Source organism: Phaethon aethereus (assembly GCF_964289735.1).
Source record: "Phaethon aethereus genome assembly, chromosome: 2".
Classification (NCBI taxonomy): domain Eukaryota; kingdom Metazoa; phylum Chordata; class Aves; order Phaethontiformes; family Phaethontidae; genus Phaethon; species Phaethon aethereus.
The window spans coordinates 25,692,970-25,707,381 of record NC_138582.1 but is presented as its reverse complement, the minus strand read 5'-3'; the positions used below and the strand labels follow the sequence as shown (position 1 = coordinate 25,707,381).

General features: G+C 40.1%; 1 protein-coding gene across 1 annotated transcript in view; it reads left to right on the top strand.

Annotated features, from left to right (window-relative positions):
• MATN2 (matrilin 2) overlaps nucleotides 1–14,412 on the top strand; it is a gene marked incomplete at both ends in the record, with an annotated part of 68,209 nt that overhangs the window by 24,110 nt on the left and 29,687 nt on the right. Inside the window, 2 exons of the mRNA XM_082014823.1 lie at nucleotides 6,204–6,326; nucleotides 13,953–14,075. Coding sequence (XP_081870949.1) covers nucleotides 6,204–6,326; nucleotides 13,953–14,075 — 246 coding nt within the window. The remainder of the gene's footprint in view (nucleotides 1–6,203; nucleotides 6,327–13,952; nucleotides 14,076–14,412) is intronic.

Genomic DNA, 14,412 nt, shown 5'->3' with positions numbered 1-14,412 from the left:
GAACCCATTCTCTGTGTGCCTTTAATTTTCACTATGGGCAGTAAAGAAGCAAACAGCAGCTCTAAGAATTACAACTCAAAAGAATGAGTGTGGAAATACAGTGTAATTTTTTTTTAAGACAAAACATACTTCCCTCTCTTTTACCATATAAGTATCTCACTCTTCTTCCCCATTTATACACAATAAATACTTTTAGCATAATCAGCTTTCTTGTAATCTTTTCATCCCATGCTACATTTTGGGAAAATATTGTCTTCTGGTATCCACCACAAAAAAACCCCTAGTGAGTCCTTGAAAAAGAAATTGCCCTATTTGTTAGGTATTCTCTTCAGGCAAGCACTTACATGCATGCTTAATTTCAAACACATGCTGAAATCCTGTGCAAGTGAATCCAAGTTGGTCCTTGGCCCCAAATCTGCCACAGGCCACCACAATGCTTTTGTCCAACAGCTTACTCTTTCTTGTCATTTTAAAGAACTCTTAACATTATCTAAGCTGTCTCTTAGTACCTCCACAGAGCTATTACCTTGCAGAATAAGCCTAATTTGAGACGCAAAATAGATCACGGTTTATGGAACTGAACTTTCTGCATGTATTTTCACATGGGACACACAAATGAGGTTTTGAGGTTTTTTAGACATGCAGTTTTGAAGAACATTCACTCTGTACTTACTCTTCACAAATGTTTCCCTTACTTATAGCTTCATGATCTCAGAAAAGAGTGTTTATATTTCTCAGCCTAATTTATCCTCAGCATAATTTGGCCATTTTAAGAACCTGTGTTCTGAAGTTGAATTGTTTTGAAAATGCAGCTAATAATGGATATTTAGGCAAGAAGGCCTGTTAGATGTTCTGGCCCAAATTTCTACATCTAACACTCCACAGAAGGTCATCCAATAACATTAGCTAATCCTCATGACCTTTACCTATGTTAGGATAAAGCATATATTCCTCTGCTATTGATTTGACTATATCCTGAGACAGAAGATCTGTGACTTCTGTTGGTAGGTTCTTTCATCGCTATTCTTTCCTACCATATATTCTAATCTAAAATATTCATGCTTAGTGTCATCAGCTGTTGTTACTATTTTCTCTTTATTAAGTTGAAGGATCCTTTACAGCCCAAGATACTCCTACCAGGAAGGTAGCTACCATAGCATCGTACGGATAAAAATACATTTTGGTGAAATTATTTGCATGTCAAACCTAATATTATCCTCTATAATAAATACAAAGTCTATTTTTCTTATTAAAAGCTTCACAATATTTCTATGCCATTTATTAAATTTCTTACAGTGGCAGTCATTTTTTGCCTGTTAATAATTTCTCTGCAAAGTCTGAAGAGTGCTATTTGGAGGTGTGATACATTTTTAACGTTTTTTATTCTACCTCCTCACTGACTGTCTTTGGCATGGAGAGATACAGGCCTATTATAAGCTCTATTGATATTTGAAGCTTTCATATTCTTAGTTATTTGCAGTTATTTTGAAAATACAGTTCATGCATGGGTTCACTATGGTATCTTGCATTTTATAGCCGACTTTCCTCTCCACTTGATTTCTATTCATTTATACCTAGTTTAGAAAATACATGAACTCATGCTACTCACACCCCTGCAATAATTAGCAGCATTAATTGTGATTTTAAAGCACATTATTAGCAGTTCTACTTTTCAATTTTATTTTGCATTTATTTGAACATTTAACTTTTTTATTTCTTACTGATGCACATGAATGGTTCAATGTATATTAATTATGTTTCACCCATGCATAACATAGCCTCTCTACATTTCCTGAACAAGAAAAGATTGTCTGGGTAACTTGCAGTTTTGATGCTAATTTGTTGGCATAGCCTCTTAGCTGTCAGTCTCCAGAATATGACTTTTCAGATTTGAACAATTTGAGATTTTTGAGGAATATGCTTCTACCAAGAATGTACAGCTTCTGCAGATGTGATCACAAATGAATAATCATCCCTGCTGGAAAATCTTCTAAAGGACGCTATATGTAGTACTGAATCAGTAGTGATAGTTTTCTCTCAGTTTTCATTACTCTTAAGCTAACCATTCCTTTCTGTGAAGTATTTATTACCAAGTGAGCAGGATCAGAAGAAATAACTTGATGTACACGTATACCAGAGACCACCGAGTACAATGACAATTTCGAAAAAAAGTAGTTGCTTCATTATGTTTAGTCATTCCTCTTCATCCAGAGAATTAAAAGAGAATTTCAGTAGGACATACACATCACGGATCTCTCAAAGAGGCAAAGGTTTCTCTCTAAGATACCTAAGACTTCTAAAATTTTAACTCCAGCAAAAGTAAATGAGAAGGTGCAGAAAAGTCGTTTCACAGGCAGGTTTATTAAGTTCTCTTCCTCTTTCTGATGGGCTAGCTTCTCTGGTTAAGGATCAAAGGCAATGCTAATTGCTTTATTGACGAATGTGTCAGCCAGTTACCTGAATGGCAAGAATTAAAATAAAATCTCACAACCAGCAGCTCATAATTGAAAGTGACCACTGAATGGCCAACCACTCTGAGTGTTGGCAACACACTATTTATGAACAAATTTGTAGACTAAACAATATTTGAAACTCTCTGCTCAGTGGTAAGTATGGCTGGCAGAGCACTATCACTTTGCCTTTTTAAACAGCTTTTCATGTTAACTGCCATTCTTTCACGTGAACAAAATCCTGTGAGTTCAAGTTTGGTTTTAAGGAGCCATTCTTTCTCCATCATGCTGCTGGACACTCACTCTCTCCACCTTCTTGGTGTTGCTAGACATGCTGTGCTGTCTTTCCTGGCGCTGGTGCTAGACTCTCTCCGTATTACTGTAGCTGTTGGGCTCTGGACCTCTTCTCCTGGCGGTGGTCTGGCTGCTGGCATCTCTCTGCAGTCCTGGCACCACTACCGTTTTTTGGCTGCTTTCTAGGTTTTTACGAGTCTTCCATTAATCTGTTCTACTCTCCCCCCACGTTTTTTTCATTCTCCTTATGCCTTTACTTATTCTGTCACCTTTTCTTTCTACCCTTTTCTTCTACCCTTCTCCTTAATTTACTTCATTCTCCTAAGCCTGAATAACCTATATAAACACCAGAGGAGTAAAACAACAATACAAGAGAAAGGTGACCCATGCTGTCCACAGTTCGGAGAGGGCAGTGTAAGCACCCAGAGTGCAGAACTGGTGACTGGAAGTAAAAGATGGGTCTCATCACTTACCAACTAATTCCAAGCAAGAAAAACAGGGTGGAAGAAACATGGGGAGATAACAACTGAATTAATTGCTTGCTCACTAAAAAGGTCGTTAATTCATCCTTTAGAAAAGTGTCTTATTGAAATAGGCATGGGCTAACATTAAAAACAGTGAGATCTCTAAGTGTTCACATTCTAGTGTATAACTCTTGACTCAGTACAGAAATATGAAAATAATAACAATTAACAAAATAGGAAAATATTATTGTGCTTTGCTCGTATACAAACTATGTATTTTTTCTGCATACCAACTGAAGGATTATAGTGCTTCTATATAAGAAATACAGATTTATGATTTTTCACAGTCTTTTCAGGAAGATTTAACTCCATGGACAACTTACCTACTTGCTGACTGGAATGCTGTTGACAAGTTTCCCTTCTAAGCAAGTACCATCAAAATGAAACATGAAAATAAAAGTGAGACAAATTTGTAGGTCAATTACTAGTGCCAGTCTGCAAAGCTGTCTGGGATTAGGGCCATTTGTATACAAAAAATATTGAAAAAGGGGAATAATAATTATTTCCAAAAGCAACTGTCAAGAGAATGTTCTCACTTAACTGTGTTAGTGGAAAGGCATTATTTAAATTTATATGCTTATTATTCCTACGGGCCAACAGACCTACTTCTGCGAGTAAGAGGCTGCCAGAATGACTATAAATGGAGAAAAGCAAGCCTGGAAAAATTAGCTATTTATTTTGTTGGGTTTTTTTCCTTTCTGTCCACAGTACATTAGCAGCTGCATAGCCATAAGAAGACACAGTTGCTCCCTCAAGAGATTGTCATCTGGAAGTGCTTAGTGTCATAGTTGCTCAAATATTGATAATGAAGTATTCTAAGACCTGTTTAGTTGTCTCTCAAACAGCAAAGCTGGTGAAAAGGCTGGAAGGAATGTCCTGTGAGGAGCGGCTAAGGACTCTGGGTTTGTCTAGTTTGGAGAAAAGAAGGCTGAGGGGTGATGTTATTGCTCTCTACAGCTTCCTGAGGAGGAGAAGTGGAGAGGGAGGTGCTGAGCTCTTCTCCCTGGGATCCAGTGACAGGACATGGGGGAACAGTTCAAAGCTGTGTCAGGGGAGGTTCAGACTTGACAATAGGAAGCGTTTCTTTACTGAGAGGGTGGTCAAACACTGGAACAGGTTTCCTAGAGAGGTGGTCGATGCCCCAAGCCTGTCAGTGTTTCAGATGCATTTGGAGAATGCCCTTAATAGCGTGCTTTAACTTTTGATCAGCCCTGAAGTGGTCTGGCAGTTGGACTAGATGATCGTTGTAGGTTCCTTCCAACTGGAACTAAACTATTCTATTCTATTCTATTCTATTCTATTCTATTCTATTCTATTCTATTCTATTCTATTCTATTCTATTCTCAACTTTATAATCATTAGTCTGGCAGCTGCAGATACTGTGGTAGAAATGCATTTCATTAGAGTTTAAATGCAGAGGAGGAGGTGACTTTATAGAGTGGGCTGTTTCCCAGGTATAATGCTAGATAGAAAATTATATATTCTTTGGCCTACTTATTTCTTAATATGTCTTTTAAAACATTTGAATATGTGCATGTGGTTAGAATTAATTTAAGAGGAAAGCTGACTAATTGTATGACACATTATATCCTTGAAATATATATTCAGTAAATACGTTTTTATATGAAGCTATTCAGTCTGGAAACAGGAATGTGCTTGCCAGGAAAATGGTCTCACATGGTAGCCATTAAGTAGTCTAATTTGACTTGATTCAACACAAATATTCTGAACTGTTAAAAGAAGCTCTTTCAAAGTAACAAAATGGATTATCCACTTTCCTGACTAGATGACCTTGACTAAATATCTTAGCACACCTGAGTATACACAGGATTTGCAAAGGCAGGGCTATTGAAGAAGGAACTGATTTCATTAAAACAAATTACCCCCTCTTAAAGTGCTCTGGGAGGCTCAGCAGTATAAAGTAATGAAAAAATTACTCAGTTGGCAAAGAACGGGAAGCTGTCTCGTTAAATGTCTGTGTGAAGCTGAGCACGTTACTGTCTTCTGCAGAAAGAATCAGATACACTTGCCTAATGTGGGCCTGGCAGCTCTCTGGGGACAGAACACCTGCTTTGTGACTTATCTTTAATTTCTTCTAAGACTTTCTTTGTGAAGAAACAGTTTAACCTGCAAAGAAATAAAAAAAAATCATTTAACTTCTTTAGCACTTTTGAGTGGGCTTGACTGAGTAAACTCTAAAGTATTACCTTATTACCCTTTGGCAATCTATCTTGTAAATATGGGTTTGTGTAATAAATGACTGGACTTACAAAATAAGTGACTGGACTAGCTATGGTGTTTTATTTCTCTCATACAAAAGGCACTATATAAGGAAAATTATCAGTGGTGAATATCAGCCTGAAGCTGTCAGGCTTCATAGCTGCAGTTGCTTTGTACAGGATGAATCTGGAGCACATTAGAGGGAATGAACGTGCTGTGACAGTCCTCGGTGTAGAAGGTGTTGCCATGGGTCTCATATACACTCAGGCTACAGGAACAGCTCTTGAGAACTAAGACAGCTGGGAGGGAACTAAGGAAAAGTACAGCAATTCCAGGACTGGGACTGGAGAGACAGAAAACAGAACTAAATCAAACAAACTTTGCTACGCCCTGGTCTACAGTGTGAACATCTGGACGGAGTTACTGACTGAGGCATGGTTTCCAGATCTGAGAAAACATGGTGAGAAGGCTCCTGGCAATCTGAGAGTTGATAAATGTTCAAAGTATAGGAGAAATGACCTGGGACTCATATCAAATCTGATGTACCAACTGGTATTGAATGTGTACTACTTTTTGCAGAAAGGCTTTTCAGGACAGAAACTGTCAGCTTTTCCTTTTGTTATAGCTATTGTGTGTAACTAGTACCATAATCTCTATGCATAATAGTTCTAATTTTGTTTTTCTAATTGTACATGTTGATCTTGTTCTTTTTCAGTTGTAGACTACTGTGCTTTGGATAACCAAGGTTGCCAACATGAATGTGTCAACACTGAGGACTCCTATTACTGTACATGCCACCCAGGGTTCATTTTAAATCCAGACAAAAGAACTTGCAGAAGTAAGTTGTGTTAAGGTTTTATTAATGAACAGTTTGTACTTCTTCTGTTTTCCAGTTCTCAGCAGTAATACTCCCACTGGTCCTGGGAACAGCGCGTAATGTGTTGGGTATAGAAATTGTTGGAGTGCCCTTGAAGACAAAGGTTGTGAAAGCAATGAAAGTTGTTTTGGGCAGTAGTTTGGTTTTTGGGGACAGGAAGTAGGGGTCCCTTCTATGAACAGGAGGCTTTTAAGGTGAGACCAGGCTCCTTTTTCAATAGCAAAAGCCAAAAGCTTTGTCTTGCATAGCCTCCTTGATTATCCAGATTTTTCAGTTAGAGTATGATCTCCCTAGGTAGGTAAACAAACAAGTTTGTACAGCCAAAGACAATTTATAATCAGCTTGTAAGACAAGCTAAAATTAAATGGAGTGAGTAGTTCCACAGTCAGAGGAAACATTGCAGCCTATTTTCCTATGGATTTTTCTCAATAATGAGTTCTTTGATACTGTGTGCTCTGGAAAGATCAGCATCTTCTACCAAGGTTCCAGGTTATAATAACTTCATAGCTTTGCTTGCTTGCTTTGTGTCAAATTTGATTGCTGTTGGGCCAACAAGCTCAAAAATTACCAGAATTAGGAGTGGATATAAAGTGGAGGGAACTGACAGACCATAAAGTACTCTTGCCAAGACTTCCCTTACTTGGGAAAACAAACTAAAACCTCCACAGTGTTTAATGTCATAACTCACTTTCAGGAAACGTGAAAGGAAAACCTCAATGTACATTCCTAGTTATCTTTCTTCAAAAATATGGATCTTGATCAAGAAATGTTACTATTGTGTCTGTAAGCAGACAAACTCCATTGGTTTTAGGTGATGGTTGCTGGTGCCAATGGTGAATTTAGCCTACATTATTGAATAATGTGTACAAACATTGTTTCTCAAAAAATGCATCAATATAGCACTGCATTTCTGTGATTTTAGAGCCTTTGGGGCATTTCAGTCTTTATGATGAGAGACTATGTTAACCTATAGACTGTATTGTGTATTATGCTTGGTATCTATTTCACTTAAATTTAATGTTTAGAAAGAAAGCATCTAATCCAGGTTGTACATCTGACCTTACGATCAAAGGAAAGAGACAGACACTTCTAGAAGGTGATTGCTCACAGCTTTGATGCAAATTTATAGAAGTGTCTGTATTTTCCTTGACTATGCAGGGAGACTGGATGACTTGCCAGAGTAAACACCTAATTTTCAGATGTCCAGAGTCAGGAGAGATGAAATTCCCACCTCCCAAGGGCCAGAGGTTCATGTTGCTTGTAGCTTGTATGAACTCGCCCATTTGTCAAGTGTCTGTCAGCTAAGGGCTGACTAAATTGTCTTGTACTTCCACATATACTTCTACATATATATTTTTTTTAAATCTTACTATATTTCCACTGCCCAAGCAAAAAATTCTTGTTAATTCCTTCAATTTAAGAACATGGGTTTTAAGTAATGTTTTCTCCCCATGGTTTGAACTGAACAAAGACCTTAAAACTGCATTGATATTTTCTGTGTCTTAAGTAGTTTTTAGCTTATGGTTTAACCATATGAAGAATTTTAACTCGTTTAAATTGGTGATCCACAGAATGCTGGAAGCTGAGAGAGTGTGCTGGGAAAGTAGTGTTTCAGGCTTGTCCTGTCTCTATCCTCTGACTTGGGTATCTACTGCTTGAGACAGCACATTGGGTTACATAGACTTTCAGTCTGACCATGTGCAGCTGTCTTTATGTTGGAAATAAAAAAGCTTTCAGATGCTGGTTGGACAGGATATCTCAAAGTCATCTATTCTAGTCTCCTCCTCAAAGTGGAACTGCCACAAACTGTGGATTGTGTCAGCTATGGTTTTGTCTATCTTGAGTCTCAAAAAGCTTCAGTGGAGAGTCCACAGCCTGTCTGGGAAACCTGTTCCACTGCTGTACTATCCCTCTAGAGAAAAATTTTCCTCATGTCCAACTTGAATCACTCAAACCACAGGTGGTCACCATTGTTCCTTGTTATATCACCTGGCACTACCAAAAGAGTTTAGCTCCATTACCTTTGTCATGACTCACAAGAAGTAATTGTAGGCTGAAATTAGACACCTTCCTCTTCACCAAACTAAGTAAGACCACTCAAGCTGTCTGCACATGTCATGTGGACTATGTCCCAGCAGTCTTCATAGGTCGCTGTTGACCCTTTTTCAGTTTATTGCCCTTAACTGGGGGGAGAAGGGGAGGTGTTGTTACAGAACTGGACAAAGTATATCAAGTGCAACTTCACCAGTGCTGAGTAGTGGGGGATAGTAATTTCTGCTTGCTGTGCTTCACCAGTGTCGCCCAGTATGAGGTTTGCTTTATTTGTAGTGAGAGCACACTGTTGGCTCAGACTAAAGCTCACACTCTTGGTAAACCCTAAGGCACCTTCCATCCAGCACAGCAGCTGCTCAGCCAGTGTCAGGGCCCTGGGGGCACCAACAGGCCTTACCAGCCCCTCACAGCTTCCCTGGGGCTTCTCACCCCTGCCCATGGCCCAGGTGCCTTATTTCAGCTCTACCTGGAGCCTTCAGTCCCTGCCCCAGTGATGCTGTAGGAGTGCCGGGCTCCAGCTGAGCCTGGCAATAGCCCTTCTTGATCCAGACCCTGACCTGCAGACTGACTTCCCAGCTTGACCATGGTCTTGCCCTGCCAGTATGGACTTGCCCTGTCAGTATGGACCTGCCCAGCCATCGCTGGCCCGTGTCAGACCCTGGCTGCCCTCACCAGGGGTGGCCTTACCTTACCCTGACATGCATACTGGCTTCCTCGCTTGACCTCAGACCTGCCTCAGCAATACGTACTTGTGTCATGTCTGGACTCCTGATTAAACCTGGCTTCCATTTGCAGGTCTGCCCTGCTCACCTTGCTTGGGTATTGCAGGGCAGTGCCTGTCTGGCAAGGCCCTTACCCAGCTCAGCTGCACGATTGCTCCTGGCTCCTGGCTCCACTTCCCTTAGGGAGCAGCTGGCCCATGCTGCCCATGACAGCAGGTCACTTCCAGGCTGTACAAATGAAGGTGCGTTTCCAACCCACATGCAGAACTTTGCAATTCTTCTTGCTGAACTTCCTAAGACATCTTCTGGTCCAGTCGTCAAGTTTATCAAGGTTCCTCTGTATTAAAGTTCTGCTATTTGCTTTCAGTCACTGTCCCTAGTTTAGTGTCACCCACAGATTTACTGAGGGTGCACTTCATGTCATTGTCTATGTCAGTGATGAAGATGTTTAGCAATGTGACCCCCAGTACTGTCTCCCGTGGTACTCTGGTCATTATCAGCAACCAGCCAGACATGAAGCCATTGATCACTTACCTTTGAGGCTGCCGGCCTGGCAAATTTTCACGCACCTAACAGTTCTTTCTTCCAGCCTGTACTTCCTCAGCTGCCAAATAAGAATGCTGTGGGAGGCAGCATCAAGAGCTTTACTAGTGCCTATGTGTGTTACATCCACCGACCTTCCCTTGTCCACAGATGCAGTCATTTCATCATTGAAGGTGAACGGGTTGGCCAGTCATGGTTTACCCTTGATAAATTCATGTTGACTATTCCTGATAATCTTCTTCTCCTTCATAGATGTGGAAATTGATTCTGAGAGGACATGCCCCATGATCCTGGGACTGAAATGATGGGGATTGGTCTATAGTTCCCTGGGTCTTTCTTCTTGCCCTTTTTTAAATATGACTGTAATGTTAGTCTTTTTCAGTTATCACGGACATCTCTCAGTCCCCATGAATTTTCATACATGATAGACAGTGGTCTCACATCACCTAGGTCTTTCAGCACTCACAGGTGAATACCAGTCATCCCATGGACCTATCTATATCCAGTTTCTAAGTAGTCTTTAACTGATGTTGCTAGGCCCTCTCCTTCCCAAACCATGCTGGTACACATGGAAATCTGGGAGCAGGCTTTGTCTGTGAGAACCAAGAATAAAAAGGGCATTATTTTTTTTAGCCGTTGCCGTATTCTTCATCACGAGGTTGTTCCACCAGCCAACAAACACACGTTTTCTGTGACTTTCTTTTTGCCCTCAGCATATGTGTAGACCCCCTTCTTACTACCCTTACAGTGTAGCTCAGATGTCATAGGTCCAGCTGGGCTTTGTTTTTGTCCCAAAGTACATAAGCGATGCTTTTGTACTCCTCTTTTTTTTTTTCCTTGGTCCTTCTTTCTCCCTCTACTATTTTCCCTGTTTGTGTTTTATTTCACTGAGAAGTTCTTTGATCTTCTAAGCAGATTTTCCAGTACGATGGGATCATTTGTTCCTGAGCTCTTAGCAAGTTTCCTTTTAAAACTGTCTAGCTCTCCTGGGCATCCTTTCTCTTCTTGGCTCTTTCCCAGGGGATTCTTCTTAGCAATTCTCTGAATAAGCTGAAATCTGAACTTGTAAAATATGGAGTCTGAATTCTGCTGTTTCCCCTTGCAGTCTTCTGCATTGTGAACTCAGTTATCTCATGGTCACAGCAGCAAGTCAAGAAGAACATCACCCCTCAAGGATTTGTATTAGGGGGTTGTCACCAAGTCTGTGCAGAAAGCTCCTGAGCTGCTTGCACAATGCTGTCTTACCCTCCCAGTAGGTGTTTAGGTGGTTGAAATTTCCAATGTGAACAAAAGCGTATGAGTTGGAGACTTCCTCTGTTTGTAGAAAGCCTTATTCGCTACAGGTGGGGTAACAGACTCCACCACCACGTTCCCAGTGTCATTTCCCCTCTGATCTTGACCAGAAGCTCTCAGCAGGCGCATCTCTGGATCTCCGTGGAATGGAAGAGATCTTTAACATATAACACAAAAGTGCACTGCTCCACAAGGGAATGCAAGCTGGGAGCCAAGGAGGGCTACAAGGCAAGCAGAATCAGTAAGCTGTCTGACAAGGCCATTGGTCCCACAGTGCCCAAAGAAGAAGAACAAAACAGGTCCTATGACAATAACCAGTCTCAGGCAACACTCCAACTATCGCCAGACAAGTCCATAGTGTCAAGAGAGCTCTAAGGTCAATTCAGGAAATCAAGTCAGCCAGTCTGCAGGTCAGGATCTGCAAAATGCAAGGCTACGCACAGGTGTGGCAAGAACCAAGGGTGAGCGCCTTCCATTAAATGCAGCTCCCAAGTCAAGGGACAGAGGCCACAGACAAGGCTTCTCACAGTTCTGTGCATCTCTGCCATGTTAACTGCATTCTGGTTTGTTGTAAATGCTGTAAACTCATTTAGAATTAAGGGAGAAAATTCCATAAGGTTGCAATTAGGGAAAAATCAAAGTGGCTGGACATGGTAGGCCATAGAGATTGATTCAGAAGGAGTAGTCAGGGAGGAATGAGCAAATACTATGTCAAAACATTCTCTTTCAAGATGCATGTCCTGAATCTAAGCATAAATAAAACTTAGTAAGCCACTTTTCCTTACACTTAATAACTTTTGAGCCTTGCTAATAAAGCAAGAATGAAAGAACTGTGTAGCTCTTAGAGCTGCGAAAGTCAAGAAAGCATGAGAGCTCTTCAGAGCAAAAGTGTTCCCTAGCTCCCATATGTTATGAATCACGCTGCCTTTGAGTCATCATAAACAACGTGAAGAAACAAAAATGTTTGTAAATTTAAAACCTTTAACATAAATTTGTACATATTTGGCTTACGTACTGAATCCCAGGGATGACTGCCAACTGGCCAAGACTCTCACCCACGCCAGACCAGATCTCTGCATCAGCAAGCAGGCCTGGGGCGACAACTCCTGAGATCTCGTGATTTTCTCAGAATCTTGTCTTTCCTTTCAAAAATAGAAAGTAAGCTTTCATGCTCATGGCTACAAAGAAAAGCTTGAAAATGTAAATGTTATCAGCACGGTCATGCATATCTGACAAATGTTTTCTCTGGGAATTACTCCAAACTTCTCAGAATGAAATACAAGGAACACGGCTCATGAGGGCAACCCTGCCAACACCAGCAGAGTACTCTATGTGTGGCAGGAAGAGAAGAGAGCAGGAATTTGAGATTATCAGTGAGGCAGATAGATAGAAGTAATTCCTAGCTACTAGGTCAACTATTAAGGGGACTTTTGCCACTCTTGCTGCTCCCCTCAAGAGAACAGACGGTAGCTTCTGCTTGTACTTAGGGGTGCTGAGCCTCAGCTGTTGTTCTTTAGAGAAGGCCCCTGTTTGAGTTGTGGGTGGGTTCACATGAGCTGTAGCTGGTAGAGGCCGTCTATTAGTGTCCTTAATCTGGACTGTGTTAACGAAGCCCTGTGAAATGTGGTTTTAGTGTTCCCAACATAATAGCCTCAAGATTCCAACAAAGGTAATAACAATACATATTTTTCCACTCTTGTGGTCGTCTTCAGAATCTGTTACCCGGGAAAAGTCTGTGCTGCACACTTGAGTTAGCAAGGATTTAAGCAGGTAAATGCAACACACCACACATGTGGCTTTATGATTTCTGTCTCTTCAGTGCACTCTTGAACAAACTGTATTTTCTAACATTTGTTTTTAGTAAACAGATAAGATATCCCCACGTTATGTATATGTGTATGTGCATATGCTGTCATAAAAAGCTTTGGTAAAGGAAATTTTCTGTAAATTTATGAAGTGGAGTTTATAAGTGATGAAATACTCCCCTCAGGTTTTCTTAGAAAGTCACATTCCACTTTGGTTGTCCTGAAAATACAGGTGGCTTATTATTGCTAAGGGCTTTCAACATATATAAATGCTCAATTGCATTAGCCTGCCACACATACAAGTAAAGAACAGTTCCTGCCTCAGGAAGCCAGTTGCTACCTCTAGGAATAGTAATTAACCTCTGAATTTTGGTTTTGAAGTTGTGTAATGGGGTGTTCAAAAGTGCCTGTATGTCTTTAGAAATGTGACTGACTTGATTTGTGACTTGTTTATCTATTTGTAGCCATGCTGAGGTGTTAAGAGCATTTTTTCACTAGTATAAATTAATTAACTCCACTGATATAAAACTAAGTGATGGCCAGACACTGCATCTAAGTGAATGTCAGGTTCTTTGACTTCATGGTCAAAGTGGTAAACACCACGTGGCAAATATCCCAGTGCTTACTGCACAATTACTTTCCTTTTTAAGGTACTTTACACACAAGTAGTAGCTGTTTCTAGAATTTGCTCGTCTTCCCTTTCATGAGCATTTTAAATGGAAGAACTATGTAGCAAACACCCAGAGCTGTTAAGACACCAACGCTCCTGATGTCCTGATTGATTTAATGAACGGCAGTCCAAAGCATGTTTGTGTATTTATTACAGATCACATCTAACTTGCTCTGAGTAAAATAAAGAGGCAATTTTGATGAGGCAATGTATAGGTCTTAGCTGCAAAATGTTAAATATTTAAGAGTCTAACTTCTCTACTTCATAGAGTGCATGTGTTCTTAAAGAATTCATTGAAGTATACATATCAGGTACACCTGAGTATAGCAGATATTTGGAAAAAAGGAACATTTTCATTTCATAGTTTGAAACAATATGGTAAACAGTCAGAATGATGCCTAGGGAAAAAAAGGCTAAAGAAAAGAAAACCAAGTAACTGGTTTTTACCAAGCTTATTTCAGAGGAATTATATTCCTCACTGACACATTTTTTTCCCGTTTAGGACCAGACTACTGTGCTCTTCAGGACCATGGCTGTGAACAGGAATGTGTTAATACAGATGATTCCTATTTTTGTCGATGCCAAGAAGGGTTTAGACTTAATCCAGATAAAAAAACATGCAAAAGTGAGTAATCCTTTGGACATAATAAAGTTCATCTGCTTTTACTTCTTAAACCTGCTGTGAATGGTTTCCCTTCTGAAAGGATGAAAGTTTTCTCTACAGCTAGGGTTGAAACAAATGTTTCTTTATAAACTTGAATTTTAACTGAGGCAGTCATGCTGGAAAAATACATTGTTTGGTGTTTAGTAGATTGTATGTTAGACATTTTCTGAAGAGATTTATGGAAACCTGAGGAGTAATATAGGAACCATAGTGGCTCAAAACCAGTAAGTTCATTACTTATTTGGAACTCTCTGACCTTATCTTGTAGTGACACAAACAGCTTTTAAAAAAAAAAAAT